The sequence below is a fragment of the Musca domestica genome, unplaced genomic scaffold (assembly GCF_030504385.1).
Source record: "Musca domestica strain aabys unplaced genomic scaffold, Musca_domestica.polishedcontigs.V.1.1 1, whole genome shotgun sequence".
In the NCBI taxonomy this organism is placed as follows: Eukaryota; Metazoa; Arthropoda; class Insecta; order Diptera; family Muscidae; genus Musca; species Musca domestica.
In genome coordinates this window covers 2930016-2956880 of record NW_026712114.1, presented here as the reverse complement: position 1 = coordinate 2956880, position 26865 = coordinate 2930016, and the positions used below count along the sequence as shown (strand labels likewise).

The 26865-nt window shown below is 35.8% G+C and overlaps 1 protein-coding gene across 4 annotated transcripts in view; it reads left to right on the top strand.

Annotated features, from left to right (window-relative positions):
- Positions 1-26865, top strand: part of LOC101896766 (sodium/hydrogen exchanger 9B2) — a 195312-nt gene that overhangs the window by 161282 nt on the left and 7165 nt on the right. For all 4 annotated transcript variants that reach the window (XM_059132123.1, XM_011294820.3, XM_011294819.3 and 1 more), the window contains 2 exons: positions 10116-10259; positions 15709-15810. In XM_059132123.1, the coding sequence (XP_058988106.1) occupies positions 10116-10259; positions 15709-15810 (246 nt within the window). The remainder of the gene's footprint in view (positions 1-10115; positions 10260-15708; positions 15811-26865) is intronic.

The window sequence follows — 26865 nt, the reverse complement described above, 5'->3', positions numbered from 1 at the left end:
GTGGTCATCAGATAATATTTAGCGGGTAAAATAGACCATATCTTTTGTGTTGAAAAAATTCAAAATTTTTCATTAAAACGCGAATATTTTAAATCCCGGCGAAATCACAAAGCCATGACAAGGTTACTTCTGATCTTTACATTGATGTTAACATCCATCAAATCGGATATATAGCAAAATATGTGCGATATATATGTCTATCAAAGAAGATATGCTTGAAAGATCTCTTATATGTCGAGAACGGCTGAACTGATTTCGACAGTTCTCATTAATTCAGAATGGCCTCTTGGCAGGAAAGAAAAAACGTCTAAAAAATCGCATAAAAATATCTCTCTAAAGAGGAAAACATTGATTTTGTAAAATTTTCTCATATTTTTTCAATTTTGTCATATTTTTGGCATATTTTCATTTTGAATTAAACATTTGGTAATATTTCTACAGCTAACAAAACTAAGTAGTAAGGATATCAGGATATTATATACAGATCGCATTTATGGCCCGATCCTTACGAAATTTTGCATGGGGATAAGATGAGGGTCAGAAAAGAAGCCTACTCTTTTTGGAGATGATCGCCATATATTTAGGGGTTGAAATGGACCAAAAACTGCAAAATTGTCAGCAGGTCGTAATTATCGCCCGGTCCTCACGCATATTTGAGTGGGGGTTACCGGACATTGCAAAAGCCAAGCAGTTTTGGATGGCCACCCAAAAATATTCAATGTGTGAAATAGTTTGCCAACATTTGTAGACAAAATACGAAAATGTCCATTCCAGCGACATCTTCCAATAAATTGGAAATGAGCAAATTAGCTTAAGTTGCTATTATTCGAAAATTAGAGAACGAAACCTGATGGTTTTCTTTTATTATTTGTCACAATATCTTGTGGAATTCTTTCGAGTATCTCGTCTATATAAACTGTATCGTTTATTATAGTGTTGTAGGGTATTCAACGGTCGGCCCCGCTCGACTGTAGCCTTTGCTTACTTGTTTTCAGATACATTTGTGCATATTCTTCCTAAAAAAATTTTTTGAAGTACAACCTTACTAAAAATGGTGGATTGCTTAAAACATTGTTATAATTTCGGATACAAAACTGTGAAGTTATCAAGAATTTGCGAAATTTTTTTTTTTTTTACTTTGAGACCTTCAGCTCTGTTTTGTATTTCAAACGGTAAAAACACCCATTTTCAAAAAAAAAAAAAAATATATATTTGTATATGAAAAGGGTAAAAATTTAAACAAATTTTTTTTAATTAAGAAAAATCCCCCTGAAACCCATATTTAATATAAATTAATATTGAAAAAGCAAAAATAAGCCAAAACAGTGTTCGCTTGTTTGTTTGGGATACAATAGTATTTTTTGGTTGCAAAATGGCCAGGTTTAATAACATTTTTGTTGTTTTTATAAAAACAAAGTTTGTTTATTAGTGGAGAATGATGGTAATGTTTAACAGGAGGTAAGGCAGTGAATACCTAGGTTTCGGAAAGAGCCACCAATCCTCATCAGTTCCCTTGTTTTTTGTCTGGGAAAATCGGAAATTTTTTCTGAGGCAATTTTTTACATCAGTGGGCCCAAATTACTCTAAAAAAATATTGTTTTTCAAAAACAAAAATAAAAATTAAATCTCGGAACGAAATGGGTTGAGAGTCGCTGAAATCTAGAGCTTTTATTGTATTTTTTTTTTTACTTCAGCATTTTGCGTTTGAGCATTTCTGTTGTGAAGTCTTCAGCAGACGCTGGAACTTCATCGACTTAGCTTTCCCTCACAATATATCAAATTTCTTAGAAAACAATTTTAAAATTGATTTCTCCCTTAAATTATTACCAGGCAAGGCTTACAAATTATTTTTCTGTCATTTGTTTTTGCCCAGCCACAATTTTCATTGCATTTTGAATTATTCAATATTTTTGAATTTTTTCTTCAAGATATTCCGAACAAAAAAAAAATACTTTATTGCATTCTTGAAAAAATAACAAAAAACATTTGTGTATAATATCAAAGTCCTAAAAATCATAATTCTTACTTTTGATAAACGTGTCATGTAAAATTATGTCTTTACACTTGTCTAACCAATTATTTGAGCATAAATATTCCTGTGAGGACTTTTCTAATGGATGGTCCGTCGACAAAGACGAGTGTTTTTTCTATCTTTCTGACAATTTTTTATGATATCACTAACACCCCTCCTCGCACTCCCTCACCATTACCAAGGGTGTGTCTTTTATTATCACTTTAGGACAACGTAAGTGCATACAAAGTGGTTTCAGCTTGACTTTGCATAACAACCCTACCCCCCAGAAAAAGGGCAGTGGGGTTAGGGTACACAAAGATTTTTCCAATTTTTTTCTCAACTTGCACTTCAGCACGGCTTAGTGAATGTGTAAATTGTGCTCTCTGTGCAAGCCAGCCTGTCATTGTATTCTGTGAAGAACGAAAGCATTTCACACTAAAAGTAAACCGTAGGAGAAAATCTTATCAGAAAGTCAATCTTGTTGACAAATTTAATTGCAAAGACAGCTTATGACATTTGATTTCATTCAGCAGTTCTGTCTTTCGTTGCGTTGTGTTGTTCTTTTTTTTGTCTTTTAGTGTTATCTACTGTTCACAACTATCGCCTTTCTTGGGTTCTTCTTTTTTTCCTCACTTCAGAACATTTTCTTTTTTTTTCTGTTAAGTATTGGAATGCAGTCAGGGCCATTAAGTAGGAAATGTTGATGAAAGAAACAAACAAACAACCAAATAGGAAAACTAAGTAACAAGAACAACAAAAACAATAACATCAACAGAAAAAGAAAAAAACCAGTAAAGAAAGTCTTAAAGACGGGCGGCCGACTTTATGATACCCTACACCACTTTGCTAATTTAGTAGAGCTCCGCATAAGAATTAAAAGTTGTTATGGGAGAATTCAATTATACAAGCTATGGTTCAAAGGACTAAATATGCCAAAGCATTTGTATCTTTTAAATTCGGACTTCGGATTGCCCATTTGGTGCACAATTAATTTGAAATCCGATAAATATATATATGGGAGCTATATCCAAATCGGAACCGATCTCTATAGAATTTAGCAAAGATATTTCTGAGCTGTATTTGATATATTTCCCTGAATATCGTTGTTACGGAGTGCATATTACGGCTGTAGGTAACAAATATAATAAATCGGATGAACAGTATATATGGAAGCTATAGCTATATCTAAACCGATCTTCACCAAATTTGACATACTAGCTTCTAGACTCAATTCGGTCATAAGTGCCAAATTTCATCCCATTTGGACAAATATTAGACGTTTGGTGCACAATAAAAGGTAAATCGGACGAAGTAATATATGGGAGCTATATCCAAATCTAAACCGATTTCGATAAAATTTAGCAAATGTATTTCTGAGCTGTATTTGATATATTTCCCCAAATATTGTTGTTACAGACTGCATATTATGGCTGCGGAGGACAAAAACAACAAATCAGATAAATAATATATATGGGAGCTATAGCTATATCTGAATCGATTTCGATAAAATTTGGCATACTCATATTCAAGCCTAATCTGGTTGTATGTGCCAAATTTCATTCCATTTGGGCAAATATTAGACGTTTGGTGCACAATCAAAGGTAAATCGGACGAAGTTATACATGGGAGTCATATCCAAATCTGAACCGATATCGATAAAATTTAGCAAATGTATTTCTGAGCTGTATTTGATATATTTCCCCAAATATTGTTGTTACAGACTGCATATTACGGCTGCGGAGGACAAAAACAACAAATCGGATGAAAAATATATATGGGAGCTATAGCTATATCTGAATCTGAATTTAGCAAATGTATTTCTGAGCTGTATTTGATATATTTCCCCAAATATTGTTGTTACAGACTGCATATTACGGCTGCGGAGGACAAAAACAACAAATCGGATGAAAAATATATATGGGAGCTATAGCTATATCTGAATCGATTTCGATAAAATTTGGCATACTCATATTCAAGCCTAATCTGGTTGTATGTGCCAAATTTCATTCCATTTGGGCAAATATTAGACGTTTGGTGCACAATCAAAGGTAAATCGGACGAAGTTATACATGGGAGTTATATCCAAATCTGAACCGATATCGATAAAATTTAGCAAATGTATTTCTGAGCTGTATTTGATATATTTCCCCAAATATTGTTGTTACAGACTGCATATTACGGCTGCGGAGGACAAAAACAACAAATCGTATGAAAAATATATATGGGAGCTATAGCTATATCTGAATCGATTTCGATAAAATTTGGCATACTCATATTCAAGCCTAATCTGGTTGTATGTGCCAAATTTCATTCCATTTGGGCAAATATTAGACGTTTGGTGCACAATCAAAGCCAAATCGGACGAAGTTATATATGAGAGCTATATCCAAATCTGAACCGATCTCGATAAAATTTAGCAAAGCTATTTCCGAGCAGCATTTGATATATTTCCCCAAATATTGTTGTTACAGAGTGCATATTACGGCTGCGGAGGACAAAAATAACAAATCGGATGAAAAATATATATGGGATCTATAGCTATATCTGAATCGATTTCGATCAAATGTGGCATACTCATGTTCAAGCCTAATCTGGTTGTATGTGCAAAATTTCATACTATTCTGGCTGATATTACACGTTTGGTGCACAATAACAATTAAATCGGACGAAGTTATATATGGGAGCTATATCCAAATCTGAAACGATCTCGATAAAATTTAGCAAAGGCATTTCTGAGCTGTATTTGTTATATTTCACCAAATATGGTTGTTACGGCTGCGGAGGACAAAAATAACAAATCGGATGGAAAATATATATATATTGGAGCTATATCTACATCTGAACCGATATCGATCAAATTTGGCATACTTATTTTCAGGCCTAATTTGGCTGTATGTGCAAAATTTCATACTACTCGGGCTAATATTACACGTTTGGTGTCCAATAAAAGGCAAATCGTACGAAGATATATATGGGAGCTATATCTAAATGTTGACCGATTATTTCCAATTTCAATAGAGTTCGTCCTTGGGCCAAACAAATGAGTTGGGCAAAATTTCACGTGGATAGGGCAATAAATGCGAACTGTACTTTGTTCACCAAAATATATGGGCAAACGAACGGACGGACAGATGGACGGACATGCATAAATCGACTCAGAAAGTGATTCTATGCAAATCATCAAAAGGAACTATGGGTCTATCTCGTTTCCTTTTGCCAAATTGCACAATGCACAAAGACTTAATACGCTGACCACCTTTACGGTGTAGGGTATAAAAACAAAATGTCTAAAGTCAAGTACGGTATACGGCTCTTAAGATAACAAGATGAGATGAGTGAGGAAGTGAAATAAGAGACAGCTGAAGCAACAAAAACGAAAAACAACAAACCAGCTTCGAAATTTAAAAATAGAATGAACGCAACACCATCAGAATGGATGGAAATGCAAAAAAAAAACTATTCAAATGTGTGGGAAGGTATTTTTTTAGTACATTTGGATATGGGAATACTTGGATTTTTTTTTAGGTTATTATTAGGTTTCCTCATGCCATACTCCACTCTGCGTCAGGTTGAATGGATATTTTCATTGCTTAAATTACAAGCCAGATTCTTGAAACTTTTGGGATGAAAATATATCAACTTACTTTGATCATTATACCCTACACCACATAGGGGTAAGGGTGTAATGTCTTTGTGCATTAGTTTGTAACAGGGAGAAGGAAGCGAGATGGGCTCATAGTTACTTTTGAGAATAATCATAAAATCACTTTCAGAGTCGAGTCCATCCATGTATTCTTGTGAACAAAATGCAGGTTGCATTTAATATCCGATTGAGATGAAATTTTGCAAAAAATATTTGTTTGGGCCAAGAACGAACCCTATTGAAATTAGTGGAAATCAGATCAGATTTAGATATAGCTCCCATATATCTTCAATCGTTTTCGGGTTAATTGTGCACCAAATGGCCAATATAAGTCCTAATGACTTGAATTTTGGTACATCCCACCGAATTCAGTCTAGAAGCAAGTACATCAAATTTCGGTTCAGGCTTTGGGGCTTTAAGTCCCTCCAATGCATAATATATACTTCACAAGAATGATATTTGGTAACGGACATCAGATACTGCTCGAAAATACCTCTGTCAAATTTTATCGAGATCGGTTCAGATTAGAATATAGTTTCCCTATATATCCTTATCCGATATAAGGTTTATTGTGCACCAAATGGCTTATATCAGCCCAAATGGACTGAATGAATGAACAGAATTCATCCTAGAATCCAGTACTTTAAATTTGGTGTAAATCGGTTCAGATATAGCTCTAGCTCCCGGTTGGGCTTTATATTGGGCTCAAATATAGCTATAGCTCCCATACATATATTTCATCCGATTTGGGATTTAAAGTCCCTCACATTCATAATATTCATTCGACAATAATGATATTTGGAAGTTTAGACCTCGAAAATACCTTTGCCAAATTTTTTTAATATAATCCTTCTCGAAGTGATATCATGCACTCTGTAGGAATGTTAATTGGTATAAAAGGTTTAAATGTTTCCGTCAAATTTAGTGAAAATCGATTCAGATTTAGATTTGTCTCCCCTGCATTAGTTCCCTCTGAAACCAAACTATATCTCCTCTAAAGCCAAATGTTGATAGGTGGTATGATCTACTTCAAATAAATGCTTTTGTTACGGGAGCTTTACGAAACATGCATAGTGATGTAGAGTATCACATAGTCGGCCCCGCCCAACTTTTGACTTTTCCTTGCTGTTGGGCCATGTAGGTCCACGTTATCATATAGCCCCCATATAAAGGTACCTCCCGATATTCGGTATTTTGATGATTTTAGCGACATTATTCACCGGAAGTGTGTCAAATTAGGTATTTGAAGTTCGCAATGAAAATTAAATCCTAAAGGTAAGGTCACATTGAGCAAATATTTGACGAAAAATGTCAAATATTTCTTTGTCACAATCTGACCACCAAATATTATTTGACGGTAAATACAAAAACAGCTGATTTTTGGAAAACAAAATTATTTGCCAGAAAACAAAAATTTGACCAGTGCGTCCATAATGTGAACACCTATGATCAATTATTTTCCTCTTTTTTGGTCAAACATTTATTTGACGGTGCAAATGTTTTGTAAGGTCAAACAGGGAAAAATATCAGTTTAAAACATTGGGCAGCATTTTGCTTTAAGAACAGGAGCATTTGTAACATGATGTTTAATGAATAGAAAAGCAAACGAATACAATAGGTGGTTTTCTTTATTTGATATTTTTGAATTAACTGAATTTGAATGTTTAGTAAAAATTTAATATATGGTCTGTTCCAGAACTGCAAGATGTAAAAGTTTTTACTACGATTACCGATTTTCCCTTTATCATATCGAAGAAAATTGACAAACTAGTAGATTCTTGCACGTTCAGGAATAGGATATAGGTAGATGCATCAACGCTTCAAACATTGATATGTCAAACATTTTGAAATGTTTTGACAAAAATAAGAAGATTTTTCTATGTTTTCCTATACGGCGAAAAAGTGGAGGTTGCAATGATATATATTTTTCAACAATTTTTACAAATTTCAATAATATTTCATTCATTATTTTCAATTCCAAAATTGTTTTGACAGTTCATTGTCCCAGCAGCTATGTCGATGTGACTACCTGTATTCTTCTACCATGATACAAACAAAAATGCAAAAAAAAAAAATTGTTCTGACAAGGAATTTATTTCACAACAGCTGGTCTTTTGCTTCCCTTCTCCAAATAAATTATACCCGAAACTACATTTTCTTTATGTATCTCTTTCACTCTCTCTGTCTATTTCTCTCAGCCAAATAAACTTATGTTTTCTCACAGTTTGATCAAACAATTTAATGGGAAAATATATTTTACGAATGTGAACATGTGTCAAACATGTTTTCCCATAGCACTGTTTGACGCTGTTTGGTGACTGCTTGAACAAACAAAATCTCTCAAATATTTGACTGTAATGTGAACATCGAATCAACTCTGTATGAATTTCACATTTGTTCAGTCAAATATGGGAAAACAAGTTTCGATCAAATATTTGCCCAGTGTGACCGTACCTTAAGAAAAAAAATTGTTTGTGCAAGTCCACGTCTTCGTATAGCCCCCATATAACGGTGCCTCCCTATATTCGGTATTTTGATGATATTAGCGACATTATTCACCGGAATTGTTTCAAACTTGGTATTTGAAGTTCGAAATAAATACTACAGCCTAAGACAGAAAACTGTCTGTGCAGGTCAACGCCTTCGTATAGCCCCCATATTACGGTACCTCCCGATAATCAGTATTTTGATGACTGTAGCTACATTATTCGCCGATTTTTATACCCTACAACAATTTGTGTTGGGGGTATTATAAGTTTGATTGGGTCAAAAATTATGTGTCACCTGGAAATATTGGTTTCCCACATAGGAAAGTATATATGGATCTTCCTAGTTCGCCGAGCTGAGTCGATCTAACTATGTATGTCCGTCCGTCCGTCTGTACATGGTCGCAAATTAAAATGAGGGTGGGGTTTGGGCCAGAATAGAACCCTATTGCTTTTGGAGATGATCGTATAATATTTAGAGGTTGAAATGCACCAAAAACTGAAAAAATTCTTGATTTTGCATTTGCTCTACAGATCGAAGTTATAGACCAATCGACGCGGAAGATTGCATGGGGCTAGAGCTTAGAGCTAAGCAGAAGCCTTCCAATTTTGATGGTCATCGGGTAATATTTAGTGGAAAAAACAGACCATAACATTTGTATTAAATAAAAGTCAAATTTTCCATTAATCACAAATGGACGAATAGGTCAATTCTGACCGTTGCTTAGATGCCGATAGTAAATATATCGGACATATGTAGCGAAATATATGCGATGTATATGTACAAAGGTAGGAGATATGAGCTAGAATGCTGAACCGCTTTTGACAAATTTTGTCAATTCAGAATGCCCTCTTGACATAAAAGTATAAAAGTATTTTGTTAATTTTTTTTTTTTTTTAATTTTTTATCGCATGCGATTTTTTCAATTTTGAAATATTCTTCCACCTTAAAACACAGGTTGGGGTTATTATATACAGATTGCAATTATCGGCCTATCATCACGAAAATTTTCATAAGGGTAGGGTTAGGCTCAGAAGGGCTAGGACTATTGTTTTCATAGATGTCCACAATATATTTAGAGGTTGAAATGGACCAACAACTACAAATGTTCCTGAAGGTCACAAATAGAAACCAAAGGACACGAAATCTCGCATGAAGTTAGATTTTAGGACAGCGGGTAGAATGGATCACCACTTTTGTGTGAAAAAATACCAACATTACCTACAGGCGATATCCGAAATACAAAGGCGAACTTCTGACCAAATATTGTAGACAAGCAAATCATTGCTTTTGGTGATGATTGCAAAATAATTAGGGGTTCAAATGAATTGAAATTTAAACCAATCGACACGGCATTTTGCATGAGAAGAGAGTTAAGGACAAGGAAGAAGTCTAGCATTTTAAATGTCCATTGAATTATATTTTGCTGTAAAATTGACCACAACAACTAACAGCACGACGGAGTGCGTAAATATTGGGCAAATGTCCTTGGTCAAAATGTGTAATATCTGGGCAGTGATCTATGACATAATTTCAAAAGCGAAATCTTCCGCACGACTATAGTCTTTGCTTACTAGTTTTTTCTAAGTTTTGCATTTGAATATTGTAATGGCTTATGAAAAAAATTACCTATGCAGGTCCATATCGTCGTATTGACCCTAATATAACGGCTACATCCGGTATTTCTAAGATTTAAATGGATTTTATTGTTTTTGAGAATTGCGAAATTCGTTCCAAATGGTGGAGCGAATTCAAAGTTCGGCCCGGTCGAACATGCAGCTTTTTTACTTGTTAATCTTTAACATTTCAAATATTCCTTAAAGCCCTTTTCACTTGGCCATTGCTAAAGTCATTGTTACCCATAAATTAACCCGTGAAAAACTAGACTATATATGATTTTAACTTTTTAACCCTGTAAATTTTTTGCTTTGTTTAATTTCGTTTTTTTGTTTTTTCATTCTTTCTTTGCAGTCTAGTGTATCCAAACGTCTTGATTTGCTGTGGAAATTTTTAAAGCCCGTTTCATTTGCGCTCATTGGCAAAGAAATTAATTTTGCCGTTTTGGATGGTAAAGTCGTTGGTTACGGTGCCCTGTTGGTGTTACTCGGAAGTCTGGTAATTATAATATTTTTTCTTTTTTTGTTGTTGTTGTTGATTTTTTTCCTGTTGTGTGTTGCACGGTGCCATGCTATGCTCTGAAAATCGTTCAGCTTTGACCAAAAATGTGCAGCACATAAAGTTATGGTAGTGGTTTTGCATTGTTGTAGTCGTCCGGAAAGGGTTGCAACAAAAAAAAAAGAAAGATGGAAAAACAAAAATTGTAGAATCTACCCCTTCCTTCTCTCACCACCAAAAAATGGGAAGCAACAACAGAAAAACATTGGCAACAAAGTTATACATGTTGTTAGTTGCTGGTCTCTCCTCTATATGAGAAGGAGTTTGTTTTCGTTCCTGTTTTGTTTTTGTGTTTTTTTTCGTCTTCCTTTTTTGGGTGTTTGTTGTTTGGCTTATAACAATGGTCGAAATGGTGGTCATTGTGTTTATAAATGTATGAGGAAAATGGCGTTTTTAATGCATAATACCCAGTTACACATGTATGTATGAGTGTGAGTGGAGCTTGTCCCAAACTTACATAAGTCTGGGGGAAGCACACAACGTCCGAGTCAAAAAAAGGCAAGAAACAATGAAAAAATGCTTTTTAAACAATAAATTAAAATGTTTTTCTCTTTGTTTTTCTCTTTTTTTTTTGTTTTGCGTTTTTTTGATTATTTTCCACATTTTTCCGCCGGTTGTTCTCTTGAAGTTGTTAACAATGCAAAATTTCCTACGATTTTCTTTATGCTAAGCATGAGTTTTTTTAGTTTTTTTTTTTTTAGGGTGATGGGGATTTGACGTAATGGAGTTTTTATACCCTACACAACATAGTGAAAAGGGTATTATGTTTTTGTCTATGAGATAGACCCATAGTTACTTTTGAGGATTTTCATAGAATAACTTTCTGAATCGATTTATGCATGTCAGTCCGTCTGTCCATGCATTTTTGTAAACAAAATGCAGGTCACATTTATAATCCGATTGAGATGAAAATTGCCAAACATTATTTGTTTGATTCAAGGTCGATCCCTACTGGTGAGAATTGGTTAAAATCTGGATATAGCTCCCATATATATCTTCAATGGATTTCGGGTTAATTGTGCACCATATGACCAATATCAGTACAAATGACCTAAATTTTGGAACATCCGATCGAATTCAGTCTAGAAGCAACTACAAATTTGTAAAGAATCGGTTATATATAGCTATATATTGCTATTGCTCACATATATATGTCTTATCCGATTTGGTGTGTAACATCCTCACATACGTAATGTGCACTTCACAAGACCAATATTTGGTACCAGATATCAGATACAGCTTAAAAATAATTCTGTCAGTTTTTTCGAGATCGGTTCAGATTTTTATATATCTTTGATATGAGAGGAAAAAACTGCAACCAACTTCAGACCGCTGTAATTTCTAAGCCACTCGTTCGACAGCTATTAAAATTATTCCAATGACAGTTTATTATATTGTTTACAAGCGTACAAAATCATTTAGGTGAGAATTTTCCAGAAAAAATGTTATTCGCGATGGAATTCAAGCGTGATAGTGTGATTTCTTTATATTTGGCTGGAAAAATACAAGCGGCTATCGTTCGAGCACTCCAGCATTTAAATGTGATTAATTCTTTTAGATGTCCCACGATCGCTCGTTACAGTTAGGTCTCGTACCATCGCTCGTTACCTGGTAGCGTAACCCGAGTCAAGGAAGTGGTCGGAAGAAAACAGCAACATCAGCAGAAGTGATTCGAAAAGTAAAAGAAGTGACTTGATCGAAACCCGCGTCGCAGTGGCCAAAAAAATGGCTCGTGAGCTGAACATATCGCAATATTCCATTCGGCACATATTAAAAAATGAGCTCGGGGTAAAGCTATTGAAATTCCAAAAACTACTAGAAATTACACAACAACAGAAAGAAAATTAACTCAAAAGAGCTAAGGAGTTGCTTCACTTGGCCGAAAGTGGTGAACTGCCGTATTTGGTTTTCTCCGATGAGAAAACATTCGTTGTCCAGCAGATTGTGTTTACTTGCCAAAGAGGTCAGCTGAAAATGTGCACATTCGGTTAGCCACCAGAACTCAAGCGCCGACCATGGTTATTGTGTGGGCCGCCATAACAGCCGATGGCCGCTCTCCGATCGTATTTGTCGACCGTGGCATCAGAATAAATGCTGAACATTGTGACTAAAATATTTTGGAGGGTGTATTAAAGCCTTTGGCCGCAGACCTTGGACATTCCAACAGGACTCAGCACCATCGCACTCACCTCACGCCAACCATGAAAGGTTATAAAATGAGGTTCCTCGCTTCATTTCCAGCGCACAATAGCCACCAAAATCTCCGGATACCAATCTGTTGGACTATTGTATATGGAGTATTTTGGAAAGCAAGGTTGGCACTAAACTATAACTCAAGCAAGCGCTTCGGCGGGAACGTGCCAAAATACAATAGAACAACATTCGGGCAGCGTGTGACAGTTTTATTGGCGTTTTGAATGCCATAATTCGTGCCGAAGGTGATAAATTCGAACAAATCTAATCTTATTCTAAAAGTTGATGTTATTTCCGACATTTTTTTGCTTTCATTCAATAAATAAAAAAAAAAAACTGAAAAATTATGGTGTTTGACTTTGTTGCAATTTTTTCATTTCACCCTGTACTTAGTCCGGTATCTATTGGTCCAATAAATATTTTTTCATATAATTCTTATAGAAGTCATATCATTCACTATACAGCAATGTTATTTGGTGTTAGAGGTACAAAAGCCCCCTTGTCAAATTTGTTGAAAAATGATTCAGAGTTGGATATAGTTCCCAAATTGTAGGTACTCTAAAGCCTGATAGGCCTTCAATATCGGTCCACTCCTTCTGGTAACTCTCCCCTAAAAGCTGAAAATTTCAGTGCTAGGTCAGGTGTGAAAATGGATAATATCGGTGCAATGCATAAAGTACCTCCCCCACAAGGAGTTAACATTTTGAGTAATTATAACTTTTATAAAATGTGATGTAAGCGTACGATTGTCTTGAAATTACTCACATCACAATATTTCCATTAACCCAAGGTCTGGTGTGAAGATACAATATGTAGGTCCACTCCTTCGGGTACCTTCCCCACAAACGGTCTAAATTTTGAATTTCCATGATGGCTATAAAACAAATAATTAACTTCCAATTCCATTCAGACTTGGCACATCTCAATAAGTCTATTGACACAAGATCTGCAATAAAGATGGTCGGGATCGAACCACTCGTTCTGATACCTTCCCCACAAAGGGTCCAACATTTTTAAAAACCAAAACGATTATAAAATCCGACATAAGCATCTAATTCTCTTCATATTTCCCACTTCCAATTATTTCTACTAACACAAGACTTGCTGTGAAGAAGGGATATATGGGTCTACTTCTCCCCAGAAAGGGCACATATTTTGAATATCCATGAAGCACATAAAACATCCGATTATATTCAGACTTGGCATATCTCGATATTCCTATCAACACAAGATCTGTTTTAAATATGGTAGATATCGGAGCATTTCTTTTGGTACTTCCCCACATATGGTTCAAAGTTCTGAACATTCGATTCTCTTCAAATTTCAAACACCCAATATTTCCACTAGCACAAAATCTGGTATGAAGATGATGAACAGGGTGAGATAAAAAAAACTGCAACAAAGTTAAACGCCATAATTTTTTACTTATTTTTTTTTAATTTTATTGAATGAAAGCAAAAAATGTCGGAAATACCATCAAATTTTAGAATAAGTTTAGATTTGTTCGAATTGGTCACCTTTGGCACGAATTATAATCTTCAAATGGTCTATGAAACCGTCACGCACTGGCCGAATGTTGCTCAGCGGTATTTTGGCCCATACCCGGCGAAGCGCTTGGTTGAGGTGATCGACACTTTGGTATCTTTTAGTGCCAAACTTGCTTTTCAAAATACCCCATACACAATAGTGCAACACATTGGTATTCGGAGATTTTGGTGGCCATTGTGCGCTGGAAATGAAGCGATGAACTTCATTTTATAACCGTTCTTAGGTGGCGCGTGCTGAGTGCGATGGTGCTGAGGGTACTCCTTTTGGAATGTCCAAGGTCTGCAGCCAAAATATTTGTGTTCCCAAGGCTTAATACACCCTCCAGAATATTTTCGCGATAATATTCGTCATTTATTCCGATGCCACGGTCGATTAATACGAGCGGAGTTCGACCATCGGTCGAACCGTTATATTTGGGTCTATACGACGTGGACCTACACAGGCATTGTTTGTTATAAGCCATTACCATATTCAAATTCGAAACTTGAAATAAACGGTGAATGATGTCCCTAAAATCGTCAAAATACCGAATATAGGGAGGTACTGATATATGCGAAGACCTGGACCTGCATAGACAATTTTCTGTCACAGACTGTAGTTTCCATTACGAACTCTAAATACGTAATTTGAAACTACTCCGGTGAATAATGACGCTAAAGTTATCAAGTTACCGAATATTGGGAGGTACCGTTGTAGGTGAGCTATACGAAGACCTGGACCTGCACAGGCAATTTTCTGTCGTAGGCTGTAGTATCCATAACGAACTTCAAATACCAAATTTGAAACAATTTCGGTAAATAATGTCGGTACAATCATCAAAATACCGAATATAGGGAGGTACTGATATATGGGGCCTATATGAAGACGTGGACCTGCATAAACAATTTTCTGTCACAGACTGTAGTTTCCATTACGAACTCTAAATACGTAATTGAAACTACTCCGGTGAATAATGAAGCTAAGGTCATCAAGTTACCGAATATTGGGAGGTACCGTTGTAGGGGGACTATACCAAGACGTGCACCTGCACAGACAACTTTCTGTCTTAGGCTGTGGCATCCATTACGAACATCAAATACCGAATTTAAAAGAATTCCGGTGAATAATGTCGCTAATATCATCAAAATACCGAATATCCGGAGGTATCGTTATATGGGGGATAAACCAAACCGTGGACCTACATGGCCCATTTTCAATACCAAAAGTCCTGCAGACATAACATACATTTGAGTAAAATTTTATCAATCTACTTCAATTCGTTCGGAAGCTAGAGTGATTTCCACAGACAGATAGACGGACGGACATCTCTAAATCGACATCGAATTTTATGAATTTTTTTTTTAGAATATGTACTCTTTGTGGGGTCTGAAATGTATACTTCGAGATACTATGGTGGAGGGTATAAAAATATAAAATATAAATATATTATTTCTTATTTATAATTTAGTTTTATTTATTTCCCCAAAAAATTTGATCTGCCTTAAAACCTATCATTCCTCTGAATTTTACCAATTTATTCCCAAATGGTAGTTATCTAGTTTAGAGTTGTTGTTGTTATTATTACTTTGTTTTTGTTAACCATTATACCGCAAAACATTTTTTTATTCATTCATTTATTTATTTGTTGTTTTGTTTTATTTATTTACAGTTTCGTTTAGGATTCGCCTACATATCCACATATGGCGGAAATCTGTCGAGAAAAGAACGTGGCTACATTACAATTTCCGGCTTTCCCAAAGCAACTGTCCAAGTAAGTTTCCGTTGACGTGTCACTTTAAGAATATTTCGAATTTTTCTCTTCACAAGTGGTTGGTGCCTAAACGGACAAACAAACACACACACACATTGAGATACACAACAACAGCCATGTGACGTACACCTATATGTCTTTGTTGGCTCTCACAGAGAGGGTACACACATCGTTACAACTCTGCTATTTTTGCCAAAAGCGCTCAGCAGTGGTTGGAGTGGCGCGGCTAAATGTCATATGGCTTATTTGGTTAGCGGCAAAGTGAAGTTGTTTTGCTGTGGCTTTTATTATGAAGCCACAACAAAAGGGCAACATTTGTTTCAATGCGAGAAATGAGAACTTGAGCAGAGAGTTTTATAAGCGGAAAAATTAGCGCAAAAGACAGTATTTTTAGAAAATTATCAGAACATAATGTTTATGGAAGATATAATGGTCATTTTGAAGAAAGATCTAACGCCTTTACAACACTGAAGTCCTCTGAAAGATTTTTAGTGTTAGAGTACTTATTCGAAAATTTTTGATTTGTGTGTGTGTTGAAAATGTATTTTTCATGATGCAAAATTTTCTGCTGTGGGACAAGGTGATACGAAGCCCTATTTATATGAAATCGGATATATATGGGAGCTATATCCAAATCTGAACCGATCTCGATAAAATTTGTGCAAATATTTCTGAGCTGTTGTTGTTACAGAGTGCATATTACGGCCGCGGAGGCCTAAAACAACAAATCGGATGAACAATATACATTGGAGCTATAGCTATATCTGAACCGATCTTCACCAAATTTGACATACAAGCTTCTAGACTCAATTCGGTCGTAAGTGCCAAATTTCATCCCATTTGGGAAAATATTAGACGTTTGGTGCACAATAAAAGGTAAATCGGACGAAGTTATATATGGGAGCTATATCCAAATCTGAACCGATCTCGATAAAATTTAGCAAAGGTATTTCTGAGCTGCATTTGATATATTTCTCCAAATATTGTTATTACGGAGTGCATATTACGGCTGCGGAGGTCTAAAATAACAAATCGGATGGACAATATATATTGGAGCTATAGCTATATCTGAATCGTTTTCGATCAAATTTGGCATACTTATTTTGAGGCCTGAGTTGTTTCTATGTGCAAAATTCCATACTATTCGGGCTGATATTACACGTTTGGTGTACAATAAAAGGCAAATCAGACGAAAATTTATATGGGAGCTATATCTAAGTTTTTACCGATTATCTCCAATTTCAATAGGGTTCGTCCTTGGGCCAAACAAATGACTTGTGCAAAATTTCATCTCAATCGGATAATAAATGCGACTTGCATTTTGTTCATAAAAATACAGAGACAGACGGACGGACGAACGGACACACGGACTGACATGCATAAATCAACTCAGAAAGTTATTCTATGGAGATCCTCAAAAGTAACTATGGGTCTATATCGCTTCATTCTCCATGTTACAAACAAATGCATAAAGACATAATACCCATACCACTATGTGGTGTATGGTATATAGAAATCCAGTAGATTGTGTAAGTAGAACTAAAAATAGAGGACAAGTGTATAACCGTTTTAATAGAGAATACAATACGAAAGGGAATGGGAAAGAATCCAAAGGTAAAAAAAAAAATAAACAAGAAAACAAAGGCTATAGTCGTGCGGGGCCGACTATGTGATACCCTACAGCACTACAATATGTTAAAAGTCCCATTATGTCCAAGTCCATTTTGGAAGATTTCGGTTTTGAATGTGAAATGTCACAGAGAACTGCCAAATCCGTCGTGCTGTTAGTTGTTGTGTTCCATGGTCATGGCCATGGTAAATGATCATCGAAAATGCTAGAATTCTTCCCTGTCCTTAACTCTCTTCTCAGGCGTTTCGATTTGCTTTAATTGCGTGATCAGGATTTTTTTTTTTTGTTATTTGTTAATTTGATTTAATGTTGGTATTTTTGCACACAAAAGTAGTGGTCCATTCTACCCGCTGTCTTAAACTCTAACCTCATGCGAGATTTCGTGTCCTCCATTCCATTTGCAACCTTTATAACGGCTGCGAAATCAAAAAATTTTAAATTGTTGTTCCATTTCAACGCCTAAATTTATTGCGGACATCTTTAAGAACAATAGGCCTAGCCCTTCTGAGCCTATGCCTACCCTTGTGAAAATTTTCGTGTGGATCGGACGATAATTGCAATCTGTATATAATAACCCCAACGTGTGTTGTGAGGTAAAAAATTGACCTGTTCGTCAATTTGTGATTTCGTCGGGATTAAAAATATTCGCGGTTTAATGGAAAATTTGACTTTTATTTAACACAAATGTTATGGTCTATTTCACCCACTAAACATTACCCGATGACCATCAAAATTCAGGTCATTTTTCAGTTTTTGGTCAATTTCAACTCAAAATATTATGCGATAATCTCCAAAAGAAATAGGGTTCTATTCTGACATTAACCCCACCTCCATTCTAATTTTCGTGAAAATCGGGCCATTATTGCGACCTGTAGAGTGATTACAAATTAACAAGGACAGACGGACGGACAGACATACATAGTTAGATCGACTCAGCTCGGCGAGATAGGAAGATCCATATACACTTTCCTGTGTGGGAAACCAGGTGCTACATAATTTTTGGCCCAATCAAACCTGTAATACCCCCAACACATAGTGTTGTAGGGTACATACCTCAATCATGCAATCCCATAGAAATGCTATTTCCAAATTTCAGAATTTCACCTCTATCGGTTCACCGCAGTTCCAGTTTTTACACATTTTGGTACCATTTAGTACACATTTCCACAACAACGTTCTTCATACAATCCAATAGAAATCGTATTCCCAATATCAGGACTCCAGACCTATCGGTTCACTCAAATCTAAAGTGTTCCAAATTTAGTACTATTTAGTACACTTCAGTACGAATTTCCAAAGTTTCCCACAAACCTCAATCCTACACTCCACCAGTAAACTTAATTACAAATATTAAGATATCAGCTCCATTGGTTCACCCAAATGAGTACGAATTTTTAAAACTACTTACATTCCTCAGACCAAGAATGCAATTGTTATTTTATTTTTAAATGTCAAAATTCCTGCTCTATCGGTACCCCCAAATCGAAATTTTCAAATTTAGTACTATTTTGTACTTTTCGTGCACATAAGTAAAAATTTCGAAAACTTCCTTCATATTCCAATCGTACACTCCTCCAGTAATATCATGTTCAAATTTTAAGATTCCAGCTCCATCCGTTCATCCATATTAAAATTGTACTAAATTTTGTACCGTTTAGTACTTTTTACAAAACTACCTCCCTACATCGACTCTACTCCTCCACCTTGATTCCAATTCCAAATTTCAAATTTTTAGCTCTAACCGTTCACATGATACGAAATGGTACCTAATGTAGTACATTTTAGTATTTTTCGTACACTTATAGTGCAATTTTACAAAAACCCTCTGTTACATCTATAATACACTGCATAAGTGACGCCCATTCGAAATTTAAAAGTTCTACTCCTACTGCTTCCTCAAATACACATGGTATTTAGTACTTTTTAATACATTTCGTACCGTTATAGTACGAATTTCTAAAAGCCAGCCTTATCTGACCCCTACGTATCAAGAGTGACCCCTACCCAAAATTTCATAATTCTAACATCAACTGTTTCGTCTGAGCGTTGATGAAATACTTAGTCAGTCAGTCAATCAGTCAACCAATTATTTTCTAACATTTTCTCATTTCAAACCAATGTCCAATTTCGAAAAAAACTAACTTTTTCGTGAGAATTTAGACTTTCCTATGCATGTATATTTATGTGTTATTTTCGTGTTTTTGAGAGGGAGTCATTCCGCAGCGAATACGTGCAGTGCAACAATGCAACAACGAATAACGAAAAAACGTCATGTTAGATTTCGAGGCATGTCGGCGCTTAACAATGCCACCTATAAACTCCAACTTTAACCCCAGGGTTAACTTTGTGTTTGGGGTTTTTCTTCCATTGTTTATTTTAGTCAATTTTGAAAATAACATAATATTAAAATGTTCGTTTTTGTTTCGGGGGGTTGTCGGGCCTGTTTTTTCTTCAGTTTGGCATTTTTATACCGTACACCACAAGGTGGTCAGGATATTATGTCTTTGTGCATTTGTTTGTAACAGGCAAAAGGAAACGAGATAGACCCATAGGTCCTTTTGATGATCTGCATAGAATTACATTCTGAGTCGATTTATGCATGTCCGTTCGTCTGTCCGTCCGTCCGTCTGTCCATGTATTTTTGTGAACAAAGTACAGTTCGCATTTGTCACCCGATCCAGATGAAATTTTGCACAAATCATTTGTTTGGCCCAAGGATGAACCCTTTTGAAATTAGAGATAATCGGTAAACATTTAGATATAGCTCCCATATATATCTTCGTCCGATTTGCCTTTTATTGTGTACCAAACGTGTAATATCAGCCCGAAAAGTATGGAATCGTCCGATTTAGCTTTTATTGTGCATCAAACGTCAAATATTTCACCAAATGGGATGAAATTTGGCACTACCGAATTGAGTCTAGAAGCTAGTATGTCAAATTTGGTGAAGATCGGTTGAAATATAGCTATAGTTCCCATACATTTTGTTCATCCGATTTGTTATATTTGTTACCCACAGCCGTAATATGCACCCCGTAACAACGATATTCAGGGAAATATCTCAAATACAGCCTAGAAATATCTTTGCAAAGTTTTATCAAGATCGGTTCAAATTTGGATATAGCTCCTATATATATGGGCAATATAAGTCCGAATTTAAAAGATACAAATGCTTCGGCATATTTAGTCATTTGAACTTTAAGTTATAATTATAATCATAGCGTGTATGATTGAATTCTCCCATAGAAACTGTTGTAGGGTATCATAAAGTCGACCCCACCAGACTTTAAGACTTTCTTTACTGATTGTATATGGGTTTAAATTAAGCTGTTACAATATTCAAATGCGAAATTTAAAAAAAAAAATCGCTGAATAATGTAGCTAAAATCATCAAAATACCGAATATCGGAAGGTACCGTTATATGGGGGCTATACGAAGACGTAAACCTGCACAGGCTGTAGCATCTATTACGAACTTCAAATACCAAATTTGAAACAATTCCGGTGAATAATGACGCTTAAATCACCAAAATACCGAAAACAGGGAGGTACCGTTATATGGGGCAATCTCCTGTTATAGGCTGTAGCATCCATTACGAATTTCAAATACCAAATGTGAAACAATTCCGGTGAATAATGTCGCTTAAATCACCAAAGTACCGAATACTGGGAGGTACCATTATATGGGGGCTATACCAAAACTTGGACCTACATCTACCATTTTCAATACCAAAAGTCCTGCAGACACAATACACATTTGAGTAAAATTTTTTCAACCTTCTTCATTTCGTTCGGAAGCTAGAGTGATTTCCACAGACGGATGGACGGACGGACATCGCTTAATCGTCATAGAATTTTAGAATAGAATTATGGCCTTCAAACTGTCAATGAAACCGTCACATGCTGCCCGAATATTGCTCTGCGGTATTTTGGCCCATTCCCGGCGAAGCGTTTGCTTGAGGTGATCGACACTTTGGTATTTTTTAGTGCCAACCTTGCTTTCCAAAATACTCCAGACACAATAGTCCAACGGATTGGTATCCGGAGATTTTGGTGGCCATTGTACGCTGGAAATGAAGCGAGGAACCCCATTTGTAACCATTATTTGGTGGCACGTGCTGAGTGCGATGGTGCTGAGTCCGTTTGGAATGTCCAAGGTCTGCAGCCAAAATGTTTGCGTGCCCAAGGTTGTAGTGCACCCTCCAGAATATTTTCGCGATAATATTCGGTATTTATTCTGATGCCACTACAAGCGGAGAGTGACCTTCGGCTGTTATGGCGGCCCTCACCATTACCATGGCCGGCGCTTGAGGTCTGGCGGCCAACCGAAGGTGCACATTTTCAGCTGACCTCTTCGGCAAGAAAACACGATCATTTTGTTTGTTTGTGGCCCGGAAGATGTTTTTGGACAGGACGGTTTCAACAAATGTGTAATTCTGCATTTTCTATGCGTAGGTTTCTACAAATTCGTTGTTGCTGAACTTTTTTCAAATTTTTAACTGGTGTTTTTGCCATTCATTGAATATGTTTTTCTCTTTTTCGTGGAAAATATGCACACGTTCATAGCCAAATGAATGTTTGCCTAACTATTTGTGTATATTTTAAATTGTGGCGTTTCGTTTCGGTGGGTATCACACTTGGCCTAGAGTAACAGTTGTTGCTTAGGCGGGATTTTTTTGTTAACTTATTTTCAGCATATTTTTGGAGGGTTTTAACCCGGTGTTGTTAAAATAAAAACAGGAAAAACTAGTGCCGAGCAGACAACCAGTTCTTCAGCTGCTGGTGCATTGCGGTTAAGAGAGGTTATGTTGAGTTAAATATGTGGTTGCCACTCTAAATGGTTCTGAATTGCCCTGCACTCGGCTTCTTTTGATTTTGCACCCCAACCCAATTCAATTCAATTTCCTTTGATAGTTTTTGGCTTGGAAATGTGTTTTTGTTAAGTCAATTTGATAATTGCAGGTTTATGTTTCATTATTTATTACATTTTCGTTACCGCCAAAAAAAAAATAAATTGGAAACACATCGAAATATTTTCAGTTTTTCTTAATCCTCAAACTTTAATTAGTTTTTATATTTTCAATGGAATAATTAATGTAAAAAATAACAAAATAAAATCCCACATTTGTATTCAAACCTTGTGATTAATTACAAAACCCAAAATAAGTTAATTTCTATTAAAAGAACAAGCTCGTGTTCCTGCCATTTTTTGAAATCCCACAAGATTTCCAAATGTCACACACTTCAATTTCCAAAAGATTTATAATCGTAAATAGAATTTTCCCTAACGCAATGCTTCATTCCGACGTGACTTAAAATGGTGGTAGTTTTTTTTATTTTTCCACAATTAATTTTCTAATTTTAGGCAATTTTAATTTCCTTCACCCCCGCCGTTATTCGTTGGTTCTTTTGCTTTTTTCAATAATATTTATTTTCCGTTTATTGCTTGGAATTAGTAGCGTAAATTTCTCCCATGTTCTTCTTATGTCTCCTGGCAAAGTCATAACAAGTCTTTTTTTATTTGTTTTTAGACCATTTCCTTGGCGTTTTTTGTCTTCATCTGTTCATGAATTTTATTGTTTTCATAAGGTCTCTATCGTTTTCTGTGGATTCGTTGGCTTCCTTCCGATATTAAAACACATTTCCCATTAGCAGCAGCAGCGGATGTGGATTTTTTGTTTGCTCCCAGTTGAATTGAGTTTTTTTTGGAGAACAAAGTGGGTTCTTTTTTGGAAATTTTGCCCTCTTATGAAGGACTACTATGGACAAAATACATTCTACAGGCATCCTGTAGATAGAATCTAAATTTTAAGGTCTACCATAAGCATCTTTTAAAAAATAACATTTTTTTTTAAAAACCTCCTCCCGACAAAAGAGCTTCGAGAAGTCGTAGAGCTTTTAAAGACATTCTCTAAAAGAAGTGCCTTAACATGTTTTATTAAAGAAGTTTTTCTTCGGGTCTACTACAGACATTAAGGCTTTTACCGGTTTTCTACAGACAGAAAATTATACAGATCAGAGGTTTTTGCCATACATAGTACCAGTAAAGGTCCACTATGATTAGATTAGAAGTATTAGAAGTATATTTTATTATACCCTCCATCATACTATGGCGGGTATATTAACTTTGTCATTCCGTTTGTAACTCCTCGAAATACTCATGTCAGACCCAACAAGGTATATATATTCTTGATCAGCGTAAAATTCTAAGTCAATTTAGCGATGGCCGTTCGTCTGTCCGACTGTCTGTCTGTCCGTCTGTCTGTTGTAATCACGCTATCTTTCGAACAAATTGAGATAGAAGGCTAAAATTTTGCACACATGCTTATTTTTTCAGTAGATAGCTTAAATTCGTAAATGTGCCATGTAGGTCCACGTTTTCATATAGTCCCCATATAACGGTACCTCCCGATATTCGGTATTTTGATGATTTTAGCGACATTATTAACCGGAATTTGTTTAAAATTTGGTATTTGATGTTCGTAGTGGATACTACAGCCTATGACAGAAAATTGTCTTTGCAAGCCCACGTCTTCGTATAGCCCCCATATAACGGCACCTCCCGATATTTGGTATTTTGATGATCTTTGCGACATTATTCACCAGAATTCTTTCAAATTTGGCATGTGAAGTTCGTAGTGGATACTACAGCCTATGACAGAAAATTGTGTGTGCAGGTCCACCTCTTCATGTAGCCCCCGTATAACGGTACCTCCCTATTTTCTTGATTTTAGCGTCATTATTCACCGGAATTACGCATTTAGAGTTCGTAATGGAAATTACATTCTGTGACAGAAAATTGTCTATGCAGGTCCAGGTCTTCGTATAGGCCCCACACACCAGTTCATCCCTATATTCGGTATTTTGACGAGTTGAAATGTCGTATTTGATGTTCGTAATGGATGCTACAGCCCCCCTATATAACGGTACCTCCCTATATTCGGTATTTCCGTGATTTTAGCGTCATTATTCACCGATTTTTTTTCAAATTACGCGTTTAGACTTCGTAATGGAAACTACAGTCTGTGACAGAAAATTTTCTATGCAGGTCCAGGTCTTCGCACAGTTCCGATATAACGCTACCTCCCTATATACGACATTTTGATTATTTTAGCTACATTATTCTACGTTTATTTCAAGTTCCGAATTTGAATTTGGTAATGACTTATGACAAACAAAGCCTGTGTGGGTCCACGTCGCATAGACACCAATATAACGGCTATATTCAGTATTTTTAAAAGTTTAACAATTTTTTTTCAGGATTTTATTTCCAAATTCGTTCCAAAAGGTGGAGGGAATTCAAAGTTCGGCCCGGCCGATCTTACTGTTTTTAAACTTGTTTTATCTCACCCTGTTTATGGGAGCTATATCCATATTGTGAATGATTTTCACCAAATGTTAAGTACTTGCTGCTAGGCTAAATTGAGATGGATGTTAAACATTTTGTGCACAATTAATGTGAAGTCGGATAAAGAAGTGTATGGAAGCTATGAAAAAATTTTAACTGATCTCGATACCCGTATTTCTGGTATCAAGTACCATCGGTTTGGAGTGCATGTTGCGAATGTGAGGGACTTAAACACCAAATCGAATGAAACATATATATGTGGAGCTATAGCTATATCTGAACCAATTTTCAGCAAATTTTAATTAGTTGCTTCTTAACTGAATTCGGTCGGTTATTTGGAAGAATATTGCAAATATATAATATATTACACATATATAAGTGAAATCGGAATATATATTATTTGGAACGTTTCCCAACAATTTCAATAGCTTTCGCCTTTGGATCAGAGAAATTATTTGTAGAACATTTCACATCAATCGGACAAATAAGGCACTATGGGTCGGAGAAAGGGTCAAAGAAAGAAATATTCTAGATCAAATTTTATTTTGTGCCTCTGAGCAATATAACTTCTTTATAATTCGAAAATTTGGAGGAAACTAGCAATAACTTAAATCAGGGGTATCTTTATACAAGAGCTGTAATAGTACCCTCAGACATATGGCTAGAGAGGATGTATATCATTTGATACCTGCAAATACGTGCCTAATCGAAGTAATGGTTTTAGACCCTAGGTCTCTTTAGACCAATCCATGCCCGTCCTTCCTTCCATCCGTCTGTCAGTCTGGCTGGAGCGCATGACAACTCTCGAAGGAAGTATCCGATATGATTCCAACTTGGCACATTGTAATATTATTGTCAAATATAGCTCGAGCTCAGAGCATACATTCCACGTTTAGGACCGGGCTATTGGCTGCCTACATCGTTCGATTTAAGACCTTTAGGATACTCTTTGTGTGGATTGACGCATTGAAAGATCACACTTAAGCATTTATGAGATTCATGAGATACCGGCCATAATTTAGAAAAAATTATGCGAAAGTTGAAACATTTGAGGCACAGTAACGGTCTACATGTGTACAAAAATAATCTTAATTTTTTCAAAATTAAGAAGTAAAAAAGATGTCAGTACGGCCGGGCCGAACTTTGAATACCCTCCACCATTTAGTACATATTTAACAATTTTCAAAAAAAATAAAATCCGTTAAAAATTCTGTTAATGTCTTGTCCTAATGTAGCGTATATTAGAGTCTATACGACGACGTGGACCTGTATAGGCAACTTTTGTCACAAGCTATTACAGTATTCCAATGGGAAACTTGGAAGAAAAAAAATTTGTTTATAATGTAGCTAAAATCATCAAAATACCGAATATAGGGAGGTACCATGGTGGTTATAAAATGTGGATCTGCACAGACAATTTTCTGTCATAAGCGGCGAAATTTGAAACAATTCCGTTGAATAATGTCGCTAAAATCATCAAAATACCGAATATCGGGAGGTACCGTTATATGAGGGCTATACGAAGACGTGGACTTACATGGTCCATTTTCAATACCAAAAGTCCTGCAGATATAGTACACATTTGAGTAAAATTTTATCAACCTTCTTCATTTCGTTCGAAAGCTAGAGTGATTTCCACAGACGGATAGACGGACCGACGGACGGACATTGATATATCGACATAGAATTTTATGCTGATGAAGAATATATATACTTTATGAGGTCTAAAATGTATATTTCGAGGTGTTACAAACGGAATGACAAACTTAATATACCCTCCATACTATAGTGGAGGGTATAAAAACATATCCTCCACAATATTGTGGCGGGAATAAAACTGCGTCTTTGTGTTACTAAGCAACATTATTCTATAGATTTTCCCCCCACTGTGCCACAACAAAGACAGCTGTGTTATTTCGGTTCATTTAAAACCATTAATTCATTCCGTTCCAAAATGTTTTGATATATATATATGTGTGTATGGCTGTGTATCTCCCACCATGTTCCTGACACTCATTCATGTGTCCATTTTCCGTGTTCCACTTAAACAAAAAAAAAAAAAAAAGAAAAGTTTTCC